Source organism: Nuphar pumila, chromosome 12, assembly GCF_984573655.1.
Source record: "Nuphar pumila chromosome 12, dmNupPumi1.hap1.1, whole genome shotgun sequence".
NCBI lineage: Eukaryota > Viridiplantae > Streptophyta > Magnoliopsida > Nymphaeales > Nymphaeaceae > Nuphar > Nuphar pumila.
This window is the reverse complement of record NC_143260.1, coordinates 77,242,989-77,256,910: the sequence shown is the minus strand read 5'-3', so window position 1 is coordinate 77,256,910 and position 13,922 is coordinate 77,242,989. Positions and strand designations below refer to the sequence as shown.

At 43.7% G+C, this 13,922-nt stretch overlaps 2 protein-coding genes across 2 annotated transcripts; one reads left to right on the top strand and one right to left on the bottom strand.

Annotated features, from left to right (window-relative positions):
* Positions 1 to 268: 268 nt before the first annotated feature.
* LOC149821036 (root phototropism protein 3-like) lies at positions 269 to 3,573 on the top strand. Its single transcript, XM_089982096.1, has 4 exons — positions 269 to 593; positions 716 to 785; positions 936 to 2,222; positions 2,790 to 3,573. Exons 1-4 carry the CDS (start codon positions 472 to 474, stop codon positions 3,348 to 3,350), a joined length of 2,040 nt encoding a protein of 679 aa, XP_089838222.1. The 5' UTR covers positions 269 to 471; the 3' UTR covers positions 3,351 to 3,573.
* Positions 3,574 to 4,591: 1,018 nt separating this feature from the next.
* On the bottom strand, positions 4,592 to 5,116 carry LOC149821035 (pentatricopeptide repeat-containing protein At3g56030, mitochondrial-like). The gene has a single exon (XM_089981884.1). It carries the CDS (start codon positions 5,114 to 5,116, stop codon positions 4,592 to 4,594), a length of 525 nt encoding a protein of 174 aa, XP_089838010.1.
* Positions 5,117 to 13,922: the final 8,806 nt, after the last annotated feature.

Here is a 13,922-nt window from a genome sequence, read left to right as displayed (position 1 = left end):
CACGTGTCAACTGCACACGGACCATTTACCATATCTTTACAGGAGGCAGCAAGAAAGCTAGATGTTTGCCTTGAGCTTTCAGAGTCGCTCATAACTTGAAATTCTCAAAGTTGGCTTTCATTGATGGAGAGGGGGGGGGGGGTCCCACATCATGCATATACCCTACACCTACAACACGAAGCCGATATGAGCCACAAAAAAGCCAGGCAGCCCATGTGAGTCCTCCATCCACACATGACATCAGCATCACATCCTGCCCATCCCCTCTTGTACCCTGCCTTGCATTCCCCCATCACATTCCAAGTTTTGGGTGCAGAGGATACTCCTTCAACCAACCATGAATTGCTGAAGATCCAGAACAAGATTGGAACACCTCAGACCCTCTAAGACTCTCTGACTCAGCCTTCCCTTCCCTTCCCTTCATCAGTCCACAATCGAAAGGTGTGTGACAGATTAGCCTTCCTTTGAACCATGTCAGTGTGGGACTATGAAGATGGTGAGTCTGTGGGAGGTAGAGAGTATAGCAACGGGCTACTGAATTTGACCAAGCATGGCCTAAAGATAGATGGATTCCAGAGAAGAGACCAATCTTGGTAACATCCCTTTTGTTTCTTAACTGCACGTATGAAATAGAATATCAGTAAAGATTGGAGTAAATCAGATTTCTCTCTCTTAATGCACTAACCAAGTTTTTCTGCTTTTGGCATTTGGTAAGGTATGTTGCCACTGATATTCCAAGTGATTTACTGGTTCAAGTGGAAGACGTCACCTTTCATCTTCACAAGGTGTGTATAAGTTTCATTTGGTCAGTGGTAGTTGTGGTTTTCTTTTCTTGTTGCCTGCAAAAGAGACTAAGAGAGTGATTTGGCTGGTGTCTTTTGTTACTGCAAACTGGGTAACCGGAATGAAACATGGGATGCTCCACCAACATGCAGTATCCACTGCTGTCTCGAAGTGGAAGAATGAACAGACTGATATATGAGAGCAGGGAGGCAGAACTCAACCTGATCAAATTGGACGACCTCCCCGGTGGTGCTGATGCCTTTGAACTCGCGGCGAAGTTCTGCTATGGCATCGCCGTGGATCTGACAGCTGCTAACATCTCCGCGCTGAGATGTGCAGCCGAGTACCTGGAAATGACAGAGGACCTAGAAGAAGGGAACCTCATCTTCAAGACAGAAGCCTTCCTCAGCTACGTTGTCCTCTCATCGTGGAGAGACTCCATCATCGTGCTCAAGAGCTGTGAGCAATTGTCGCCGTGGGCAGAGAACCTGCAGATTCTGAGGAGGTGCAGTGAGTCAATCGCTTGGAAGGCCTGCGCCAATCCAAAAGGGATCAGATGGGCATACACAGGGAAGCCACCCAAGAGCTCAAGCCTGCGATGGAACAATGTGAAGGAGTTGAGCCCTGGCAGAAACCAACAACTAGTCCCGCCTGATTGGTGGTTTGAGGATGTCTCCATCCTCCGCATAGATCACTTTGTGCGTGTGATCACAGCTATCAAAGTAAAAGGAATGCGATTTGAGCTCATCGGTGCATCCATAATGCATTATGCATCCAAGTGGCTGCCCAACTTGGGAAAGGAAGGAGCAGCAGTGGCAGCTGCAGAAGAAGGGAGCAGAAACAACCACTGGAAAGGCGGGGCTCTGCACTTGATCGTTGCCGGAGGCAATGAAGACGCTATGAACGGGCAGGCCAGGGAGCAACAGATGATCATCGAGAGTTTGATCAGCATAATTCCACAACAGAAGGACAGCGTGCCATGCAGCTTTCTGCTGCACTTGCTGAGCATGGCCAACATGCTGAAGGTGGCACAAGCGCTCATCACTGAGTTGGAGAAGAGGGTGGGAATGCAGTTCGAGCAAGCCAACCTGTCAGACCTCCTTATCCCCTGCTACAACAAGGCTGAGACCATCTACGATGTGGACCTGGTCCAAAGGCTGCTCGAGCACTTCCTTGTTCAGGAGCAGACCGAGCCATCCGGTCCCAACGGCCAGTCCTTTAGTGAGAAGCATGGAGGCTATGAGGCAGCGCCAAAGCCGCACACTGTCGGGAGCAATGCCAAAATGAGGGTGGCTCGACTCATCGATATCTATCTAACCGAGGTGTCTAGAGACAAGAACCTGTCCTTGACCAAGTTTCAGGTATTGGCCGAGGCATTGCCGGAGTCTGCAAGGAGTTGTGATGATGGCCTGTATAGAGCCATTGACTCCTATCTTAAGGTATTCCTCTGCATTACATAAGCATGCGTGCAGTCTATATGCAACCACGGAATAACTTGCCTCTTGCCATTGATTTAATCTCCATACTTGTGTCCCTACCACCAGCAGCAGCACCAGCACCACCACTACCACCAGCACCACGACAACCGTCACCACACACACATAAGGGATGTAAGCCCATCAGTGCTCCCATGCAAATAATACTCGTATTGACAGATACCTTCTTTTGCCAAGTCTAATTGGATCTAGTCTAGTCAAGAACTGACACTAAAAAATAGAGTTGGAACTGAGTCAATGCAAGATCAGATTTGCAATTTCCAATAAAAAGAAACCAGTTATACACATGTTTAACCAGTTTTACCAGATTTAGAATACCAAATTCATAACTGGACTGCATTATGTTACCTAAGTAAACCCTGAACCGGTAATGAAGAGTTACCAAGACAGATTCAGTTATGGATCAGAAATGACCTTTTACCATTTCAACCCTCATAAGCAACCATGTCATTGCAAAACGCTGCTGCTAAGCTCTACAAGATATAACCCATTGTTGGTTCACTGGATCAGGCACATCCAATGCTCACGGAGCATGAAAGAAAGCGACTGTGCCGTGTGATGGACTGCCAGAAGCTTTCAATCGATGCCTGCATGCATGCTGCGCAGAACGAGCGGCTCCCACTGAGGGTTGTTGTTCAGGTACTCTTCTCAGAGCAGATCAAGATAAGCAATGCCCTGGCTGCCAACTCCATGAATGACGGAGGGGAGCCTCACTACACTCCTATGGTCCCAGCAAGAAGGGCCCGGCTGGAGGACACACCACAGTCCTTTCAGGAAGGATGGACCAAGGCCAAGAAGGACATCAACACCCTCACGTTTGAGGTAGAGAGCATGAAGGCCAAGTACATGGAGCTCCAAACGGAAATGGAAAACCTCCGAAGGCAATTTGAAAAGATGGCCAAACCCAAGCAGTCATCATCATCGGCAGCTGCATGGACTAGTGGATGGAAGAAACTCAGCAAGTTGACCAAGCCATCAGCCGCTGAAGGGCCAGAGGATGCATCTCAAGTTCCTGGTCAGGCCGATCAAACCAGGAAGATGCTGAGGAGGTGGCGCAACTCCGTTTCCTGATTCTTGTTTTTCTACTGTAATCCTATTCTTCTTCTTCTTCTTCTTCTTCTTCTTCTTCTTCTTCTTCTTCTTCTTCTTCTTCTTCTTCTTCTTCTTCTTCTTTAGCTGTGTATGTACCATTTGGGCACTAGGTTAGGCTTTGCATGTTTTCTCTTGATCTTTCCGAAGCATGGTTTTTGTAGAATTGAAACTTGAAAACTTTTACAAAGCATGATTTGAGAAACTCATGAGCTCTTATTGTAGTGGCTTGCTTTGCTCTTGGCTAAGTATGGCTTGTGAAACATAACTTATCACATGCATTTGGTTATAAACATGCCTGCACACTCTGAGAATGAACTCTGTGGTTTGGTCCCAAAGCCACAATGTTGAGGCATATTTGTGGATGTTGGTAGCATCGACCTCTCGATGCTGTCATCTGCTAGCATGAAAAGCAGCAGAGAAACAGTTTCACCTATGCCAGGGGCAGGAGCCATCTTCAAGATTGGCTCTTGAACACGCAATTTATGAAAGAGATTGTTTTATGTAACAAGATACATCTTGACATTGAATTCCAAAATCCTATTGTAATATATTGCACTTTAACATACTAAAACGAAAATCATGCATACATAAGAAAACCAACGCAGAAATTAAATGAATTATAGGGTGCTCAAGATAAGGTTTAAAGCAAATCAATTTGTTGCTGACACAAATTGTTGATCTTTTATTAGGAATGAAAGATCCAATACGGTGATTTTACCTAAAGATACTAAAGATGTACTCATGAAAAGGGTGGAAGCAAACATATTACTACAACGTTCATATTTTTGTGTAAACAGATTGGATTAACGCCAGAGGCTAATAGATTACAACATACCTTCTCTAACAATAAAGTTCAAACTAAACATGTTGATTAATTGAATTAACATGCCAACAAGCAGACCAATTATATGCTGTATCTTGACCTACCTCTTGGGTAATCTCAACCTCAATTCACAAAAAAAAAAAAAACAGTTTAATCCAATACAAAAGTTGATGTCACTCTCTTACACAAAAAAACTTGCACACATCAAAAAGCAATGATCAAAAGAAAATTATACCTGCCATTGCTTTTCCATCCTGATGGTCACTATGCTAATTACTGTTCCAATACTTAGAATGAAGAGAAGGTTGGTATGCTCAGTATTTTTTCCAAGAGTTCTCCAGAATTGAGTGTTGGCAAAGCATGAGCCCATATCAGGAAAGAACCCATCAAACCTTCCTCATTCATGCCCCTCTGAAACCATCATGGATTCATCGATCTCCCCACCAGAACTCAACCCCCTCTGTCTCATCTCCCTCATAACCAACCTCCCCTGCACCACCCATTTCTTCCTCACACACCACCGAGCCAAGAACCCGAAATTCTCGGCGTCTACTCTAGCATCCCTCCCACTCACAGCCACCACAAACTCAAGACCCTCCTGAAACAAACCCTTCTCCAGAAACCCTCTAACAAGATGCAGATACGTGCAATACATAATCTTAATCCCATCGCCCACCATCCTCCTCAATATCCGCAATGCCCCATCCAACCTACCAACCCGACAAGCAACCAACACCAAGGCGTCGTACGTCCTCGAGTCGAGCACAAACTTCTCCTCCTCCTCCATCTTCCTCAGCACTTCCACAGCCTCCCGGCACCGCCCGGAAATGCAGTGCGTCGTAAGCAAGTAATTGTAACAGGCGATGTCGGGAGCGAACCCGGCGCCGCGCATCCACCGGAAAATCTCCTCCACCTGGTCCATCGCCTTCATTCGGCTGAAGAGCGAGACCAAGGGATGGAAGGAGACGGTGTTCGCGCCGTGCTCGCCGTCGATCATCGTTTGGACAACCGCCCGCGCCTCAACGGGAAGGTGGTGCTTGCAGAGGCAGGCAACGAGGCAGTCGAAGGCGCTCTTCTTGCCATGGGCGCCGCAGTCGAGAGCGGTCAGGCTCTCAGTGAGTGGTTTCAGAGAGGGGAGGCCGTTCGGAGAGGCGGCGAACCGGAAGGTTTTAATGGTGGGGAGGAGGCCGTCCCTGATTCTACTCCTGAGGAGGAGCCGCACCGTCTCGAAGTCGCCCGTATTCAACGCCTCGTTCGTCAGATCGTCGTAGTAAGAAGAGCTGCGTTTGGGGCTGGGGAGTTCGAGATTTCGGTTGAGTTCTGTGGCGGTAGTGGCGGTAGTGGCGGTGGTGGTGAAGTGGCGAAGAAGGAAGAAAAAGGGAGGAGAAAGGGAGGAGATGGTGGTGAGGTGGCGGAGAAGGAAGAAGAGGGAAGGAGAAGGGGCGGAGATGGTGGTGGTGGTGGTGAGGTGGCGGAAAAGGAAGAATAGGGAAGGAGAAGGGGAGGAGATGGTGGTGGTGGTGGGGAGGCGGAGAAGGGAGGGCAGCATTGTTCAAGAGGGTTTGGGCGGTCGCCTTCGGGGGAGAGAGAAGATGAGAAAAAGCGCCACCAACGTGATTTTTAGGTAGCTTTGCGACTCGGGAATTTGAAAATTCCGATTCGTTTATATAGTTCAAGAATCGGAACTTTGCAGTTCATTAACTCAGCCCTGATTTTTAAAGATTGGTGAAGCACGGTCTCCTATCATCACACCATCAATCTGAACACAAAGTTGTTTTTGGGCCACTTTTTCACGAAAAAATGAACATTAATTTCAATATGTTTGCTTTAGACAATGAAAAATTGGGTGTGGTGCAAGGTATGCACTGACACTGTCAACCGGAGGAGAGGTCATCTAAACGCCAAGCTCATGGAGAAAAAATTGGACCCAGTGATTTCTGTAGCAACATTAGCTACAGCTCTATATTCAGCTTTTGTAACGAGATACAACAAATTCAAGACACAAGGTTTGGTCCTAGGTAAACTGCATATTCGAAGGTTGACTTACGATCATCTGGGCAGCATGTCCGATCAACCTCATAGTAAACACAGATACCAAGAGATTTGGCTGGCCTGAGAAACAAAAAAAAATTGAATAGTAAACTTCAAGTATCGTAAGATGTGTTTAACAACCGCCCAATGTTCAAAAGTTGGACGATGCATAAATTAACATACTTTATTCATACTGAATGCAACGTTGGGTCTTGGGTGAAGCAGATATGGGTTTAGCACTCATCATATTAGACATCGTGAGAAGGTCCAAAATATATTTCCTTTGTGAGAAAAACAGGCCTTACTGAGTGAGCATATATCACCTCTATACTAAGAAAATAATGCAACATGCCAAGATCCTTAAGAGCAAATTGTTTTCCAATAAAAATGACAAGATTATGAATAACAAATGAACAATTGCAAGTGACTAAAATATCATCAACATAACCTAAGATAAAGATTTGCAATTTATCTATGTGAAAAACAAATAAGGAGAGATCATTTTTTTAGCTAACAAAACCTCGCTTAACAAGAGCATTACTCAATTCTTGAAACAATGCTTGAGGTGTTTGTTTTAGACTATAAAAAGCTTTCTTATATATAACCAAGAAATTGTTGATCATCAAACTCAGGTGGTTGGACCATATACAATCATCGCTTACCTCTCATTCTCATACTTAAAGCAACAAACAACATGATGTGAATGGTAGTAGGTTTGACCACTAGACTAAAGGTCTCAAAGAAGTTGACTTCTTCTTGATGAAAACCCTTGGCTACCAAACCAGCTTTATATCGTTCGAGGGTTCCATCGACTCTCATTTTGATCTTATAGACTCACTTGCAACCTACAAGGTTGCGAGAATCACCTGAAGGAACAAGCTGCCAGGTGTATTTTTTTATTAAAGTAGCATATTCTTCTTTTATAGCATGCTACCATCTAGTGTCTTTAACAGCCAATTTGTAAGAAGAGGGTTCCTGATCACGAGTAAGCTCACTCAACTAGGGATGGTAGTGGACCGAGGGAAATGGGGATTCGTTTAAACCCACCCTGTTTGGGGCGAGGATGGAGGACATGAAATGGGGAATGGATTGAGGATGAAGGTGAAAATCAAAACCCGTGCGGGGATGCACTTACTCTTGGAACCGCCCCATCTCGGATCTCCGTTAATAAAATCACTAATATAACCTTATTATATTATAAAATAATATTTAAATTCTATATATTTCTAACCCTAAGTTCGCACTTCATAACCCTAAAAATAGGTCTCATCTCTCCTTCCTCTAAAGTCTCTAAAGAAGGACCATTTAAATCCTATATCAGGAGAAATAGGGCTCCATCCAAACCCACCCCATTTGGAGCGGGGATGGAGAATATGAAACGAGGATGGAGGTGAAGACCCACCATGACGGTGGACTAGAGATGGAGGGCAAAATTTTGAGATGGGGCAGGGGTGGAGAGCTTGTCCCCCCCCACCCACCCACCCACCACATTCCACTGCCATCCCTACACTCAACAAGGTCACGTGAAGTGAGTATTTAGAGGAATGATAAGCTTTAGGCTTAAGAGTCTCATTTTTTAGCATGAGTAAACATATGATGAGTCTGTTGTGGAACATGCATGAATATGTTATCATGGCTTTATCCAGAACTTTTGGGCAAATCTTCGGGATCAACGACAAAATCAATATTAGTTGAGCCAGGGGCAGAGACATGAGAAGATTCAACTTCCTCGGCACTGGTGATAACACGGGCTCGGGTTGAGAGTCAGCCATAGGTGTCACAGACTTGGGATCTACAAACACACACACATGTGAGTCAGTCTGATAGGACAATTTTTGTTTTTTTGGATTTTATCCAAGGGAAAATTGGTATCACTAAATGTGACATCTTTGAATATGTTAATTTTATGATATTGAGGTTCAAGGTAGATGTACCTGTGATGGTTATTGCAATAACCTAGAAAAATGTGAGCTTTGGACCTAAAGTCAAGTTAATTTCTCGATAAGGTCAAAGGTTAACACGCACACTGATTAGTATTGAGGAATTTATAGTTTGGTACCAATACCACACTCTTAAGAAAGGGTCAAGAACTTTGTACTCACCACCACCATCATTATGCAGGTGTTTAATCTTCTTTCCAACCAATTTTTTAACCAAAACCTTAAACCTTCAAAAAATATTAGCAACATCAGGTAGAGCCAAGAATATCTTGAAAATGCATCAACAAATATTATGTAATATCTATATCTATTTTTATCTAGAACTGGGGCTGCCCCTAAAAACCAAAAAATAATAATTTGCAGTGGCTCAAGGCTATCACATGAAATACTAGAGAATGGTAACTTATATTGTTTACCCATCTAGCACACAGAGCTAACATGAACATCATTATTAATGTGAGGCAAACTAAAATTTTGAATAACTTTATGAACCATTTTCAAACTAGCATGTCCAATCCTATTATGCAAAATATCAAAATCAACTTTTTCTCCTACACAAGTACTCTTATTATCAAAACTACTAAAGGAGTCTATAAAGTAAAGACCATCTTTTGCTTTCTCCCAAATAAGCTTTTATCCAGATTTGGCATCCTTTACATTGCAATAAGATGGATGGAACTTAAACACCACTCCATTGTCTTGTGTGAATCTTTGCATAGAATGTAATTTCTTGGTTATTTTAGGAACATGCAAGATATTACTAATGAGAAATTTAGAATTTTCTGAGTTAAAAACAAAACTACCAATATGAGATATCTACAAACTTTTACCATTAACAATCTTAATAGAATTCTGGCCTTGATTGTAAGACACGCAATTTTTCAACAAAAGTTTTAAACAAATTCATGAGGCATTTCAAGTGAAAATAGCATTTGAAATCATAATGCAAATCGAAGCGATTTCTGCGAACTAGTTATACTTAGGATATTCGTATCTTCATGAATATATGCTCAAACAGTCAAGGAGTCGTAACTTTCTTCCTGAGTAAAATCAAGAGATTTGTACAGGCCAACTTTCTTAATTATGTCAATACGAAAAGAATGGCGTACTCAAATTTTTTTTAAAAAAAAAATACCGAAAACCAAATTTTTTTGCGGAGCCCATGTGAATGTTGGTGGGACCCACAAAAATATTCCTTATAAAATATCTTGTAGGATCTACAAAATATCCTATGAAAATATCTCATATGGGCCCCACTTAAAAAAAAAAACTCCTATCTTTATCTGAAAAGATAGGGGCAAAAAGGAAAGAAGAAAACTTACAAGCTAAGTTTTCTTTGCCTATAAATAAGCACCTCCACCCTCTCTCTTCTCATATCCCCCCCCTCTCTCTTGCCTTCCTTCTCTCTCCTAAACCTTCCCTACTTAGCCTAGCCTACTTAAGTGGGTCTAAGCCTACCTGACCTGATCTAAGCTTGCCTGACCTGGTCCAAACCCACTTGACTTGGCTTGAACCTAGTTGGGTTTAGTCAAAGTCAAAGTCTCTTTTGGCCCTAAACCCAGATTTGATTCACTTGACCCAGACTCAGCCTACTTGGGCTAAGTCTGAACCTGCCTAACCCAGTTGACATGGACCGAACCCAGTTTGGTTCAAACCAGTTGGGTTTAGCAGCTTGACCTGCTCTTCCTCTTTCTCAACTTGGTCGAACTTATCTGACCTAGTTTGACCTCTCGAAGGAAGGTTCAATCCTAGTTTGAAGAAGTCAGAGCATTTCAGAGTTGTTCTTCACTGATTGGAAGTAAGTTTGCTTCACCGATCCATCTCTCTCAAGTATTTGATGTGTTATATGTAGTATATTTTCTGAAGTAGTATCTTACCCTAGTCCTTGGTTGATGCCGTCTAGGACACTTTGGTATTCACGCACATGCCTTATGACTATCGTCGGATATATACATTGAGTTATGCAGTATATGCGTTCTTAAAAATGGTATCTAGTCCTTGATTAATGCCCTGTAGGACATTTTGGTGTTCACGCATATGCCTTGTGACTATCGTTGCATATGGATTTTCATGTATATACATATTTAAAGATTCATCATCGCGTCGAACAATGCCAAGGCTATTGCTTTCTGCAATTTAAATTATGCATTTTGTATTATCATCGCGTTGAACGATGCCAAGGATCTTGATTTCTATAATTTAAATTATGCATTTAGCATGTTACTCCATCATACAGAGGAGGTACTGTCGAAGTTTTGAATGGTACTTTCCACAAAGTAGAAAGGATCGACTCACTCCTGTCATTGAAGCAGACAAAGTGTTGTCGAAATGGTTGACAAAAAATTTATTTGAACCAGTTGAATGGCACGAGGATGCCATATTGTCAAAACGTTGCCAGAATAGCACATTTCTATGCTCGCCTGTAAGGGCACTTTACTCGCAAGGGCCGCAGAGCCAAAATAGTTGCTGCACCTTGACTAGGCTAACTGCTTGTTACGGTGATATACACCGAGTAGTCAATCCATTGAGATCGTGTCATATGCATGCTCATTGAGATGATGTTATGTAAAACCCACAAAATTTCGATAATTATCAAACTAAATAAAGGATAAAATCCTTTGAAATAAATACGATAAAATGATATAGAGTCAATCCAAATGGATCTTGAATCCAAACTGGATCAAATGGATCCAGTATCTGGATTTGGGTACGACGAATGGATTCGAATCCTGGATGGATTTGAAACCCAATTATAATCCAATTGGATCTTAATGGTAAATGTAGTTGAATTGTGAACAAGATCCAAAAATATGATGAAAACGTACATGATAGGGACTTGAACGGATTTTCATAAGGAGATAAAAGAATTATAGTTGCTAGAAGGGGCAACTAAAGAGGAGTTGGTATAGTGGTCAGGAGGATGTACTCAGGAAGGAGAATTTCGGTTTAAATCCCCCTGTGTGCCAAAAGTTTTGACACAAAAACGTCATTTTGGTAAAACTCGTCAAAAACGTCAGTAGAGGATAAATAATATAATGTTGCAAGAAATTGCAACGAACCATGCAATAGCGCACTGGTAGGGCTTGTTACCCCTTATAGAAGAGGGCCCCGGTTTGAATCCCCTGTGAGCCAGGGAGCCTTTTTGCCAAAAACGAGTGTGAGTAATTATTTTGGGGAAATTTCTCATTTAAGAAGGGATTTAAATAGGGATAACGTTGGACAATAAAGGGGACGTTTCAACTTCCCTATTTAAGACCATTAACTTAGGAAAGGGGCTGGACGTTTTTCTCAAATGGGAAGCCCAACCAAGAGCATTAAAGTGGACTCTTGGAATTTGAATGGTGGGCTGGACGGTTTTCAAAATGAAAAATTTTAATTACTCTAAGAAACATTGGAGAAAACCCTTCTCCACACATATCGTTGGGAAGGGTGGAGGGGGGTTAGAAAGGAAATTAAGAAGAGCTTTTAGAAAATTGGGTAGAGGAGCAAGTCTTTCCCTCTACACATTTCCCAGCCATTACCACCATTCTCTCTCTCTCTCTGCCCAGCCGTGAGGCATACCTGGTTGCTTCCACCATTTTCCCTCTCTTCAGCCATTCATATTCTCATTAGGGTGCATGAACCAGACTTCCTGTTACTTTCAGGAAGAACGAAGTTGAAAGGGGGCAAAGCACGCGAGAAGCCGAGCAAATCTAGACTTTTTCAATCTTCACCAGAGGTAAGGGGCCATATAATCCTTATGTGTGTGTTGTGCCCTGTAGTACACGTACATTGCATACTTTTGTAAACCAGTATGAAACCATACCTATACAGCCATGGGTCTTGGCCATGGTTGACGAAGGTGGCTTTCAAGCTTTGTATGCGAATATGTTTGGATTTAACGACTCATTATAAATTAGTTTAGCGAGGGCGTATGTGGGGTGTGGTTTGCCCGAACCCCAAATCGGTCGACCTTCATGGAGGGGTTATCCTTCGAGCTCTGCAAGTCGGGTGCGATGTCTGCTGCTATGCAGTCCCGAAATCGCACGGGATCAAATACCTCAAACAGGATCAGGTTTTCGGCTGTCATGAAAGAAGACCCCAAACGAAGCACAAAATTGGGCATTTGCAGTCACTATGAAAACTCTGACTGCGAGGGTTCAAGAAAAAAAAATATACATAAATAAAAAGAAACCCAAATTGCAGATTTGTGGGTTATTGTGTTTGGCTGTATATGCTTAATTGTAAAGTTAGACTGGAATTTAGACTAATCTGATGATTATTGACTGAATATTGTCACATATTATGGGGGAACTTGTTGGTGCTCTTACGTCTGTGTTCATGCATATTTTATTTTGGGTGAGTAATATTGAATGAAACTATGAAGCTAAGGTACTATTTCCGGAACACGAACACTTATAGCTGTTGTCTATTAGATACAAGCAAGCTGAGGAAATGGAGTCGATTTTATTTAGGCCTTGTGGCTTCTACAATGAAAAAAATATGTATGTTTTGTTGAATGGAATTATACTTGCCATTCTTGATATTTTCTCTTTATGTGCATCAACTACATATCTTATTGTCAAAATCATGGTACTATTGTACACAATTGCTTGAGAGGCCCACAGTATTATATGGCACTATCCTAGATGCTTTACTGTATTTTTTTTAAGGTCTCTCTCTATATATATATTGTCTAGGTTTTGTACAATTTGCTTGCAGACTTTATGTCGGCGACTGACGCTGACGGTAGCCTCCAAGCTCCGGTGACCCCCCCTTTCGTTCTCTGTGTCGCGGGATGTCGGCGATCAGAGTTGCCGATGACTAACCCTGTTTGGCCTCCTCCTCCTGTCTGGCTGTCGGCTGAGCCAAAACCCCGACGCCGGAGTTTTCGGCCTCTCCTCTCCCTCGATTCGTTGTCATTGGTGAGCGTTGCCGCCAGGTGACAGCGCCACCACCACCGTCGTTGTTCCCTCTCTACTGTGGTTGTCGTGGTTCCCAACGATCGCCATCTCCTCTCTTCTCCGGCTTCTTGACGTCGACGAACTCGAGAGCCCTTCCCATCCAGTCGTTGGCTGCGCCAAAGCCCCTTCTAACTGCCGGCCACCGTCGCCAGCCATCTCACCTTCCGAGCTGGCGTCGGTGACTCGCCGTCAGCCACCATCTGCTCCCACTGGTGCCAACAACCACCTTTGTCTGGCAGCGTCTCTGCCAGACCGCTTCTTTGGTCAGCACTCTGGTGAGCCCCCTTTGTCACTGCCTTTCTCTTATGTTGGGTTGGCACCACCTAGCATCGGAGCAACCCCAATGACTCCCTCTTCACCGCGGTCTTTTGAGGTAAACCCCTTTCCTCGTCTTTACTCCTTTTCTTCTCCTTTATGAGGAGTAACCCCTTCCCTCGTCTTTATTCCTTTTCTTCTCCTTTGTGAGGAGTTGGTCGACAGGGGGCTGAGCCCCCTGTCGTCACCTCTTGTCGGCAAGGGGTTACCCCACCTACCTTTTTGCAGTCGGTCGACAGGGGGGCTGAGCCCCCTATCGTCACCTCTTGCCGGCAAGGGGCTCCACCCCCTGTCGCTTTATTGTTTTTTCGGCAAGGGTTTCACCCCCTACCTCTTGGGGGTCCTCTGTTAGAGGGCTTCGCCTCCCTACCCCCATCATGTGTTTGGTAGGGGACAAGCCCCCTGCCATCTTTTGTTTCCCAGCAGGGGGCAAGACCCCCCTATCGTTGCTCTTGTTTTTCGGCAGGGGGCTTCGCCCCCCTGCCTTATGTTGTTGTCC

Coding starts and splice junctions, on each gene's coding strand:
- LOC149821036 (XM_089982096.1), top strand. CDS start 472: ATGTCAGTGTGGGACTATGAAGATGGTGAGTCTGTGGGAGGTAGAGAG. Junction 594..715: donor CAGAGAAGAGACCAATCTTG/GTAACATCCCTT, acceptor GCATTTGGTAAG/GTATGTTGCCACTGATATTC. Junction 786..935: donor TCACCTTTCATCTTCACAAG/GTGTGTATAAGT, acceptor ACCAACATGCAG/TATCCACTGCTGTCTCGAAG.
- LOC149821035 (XM_089981884.1), bottom strand. CDS start 5,116: ATGGACCAGGTGGAGGAGATTTTCCGGTGGATGCGCGGCGCCGGGTTC.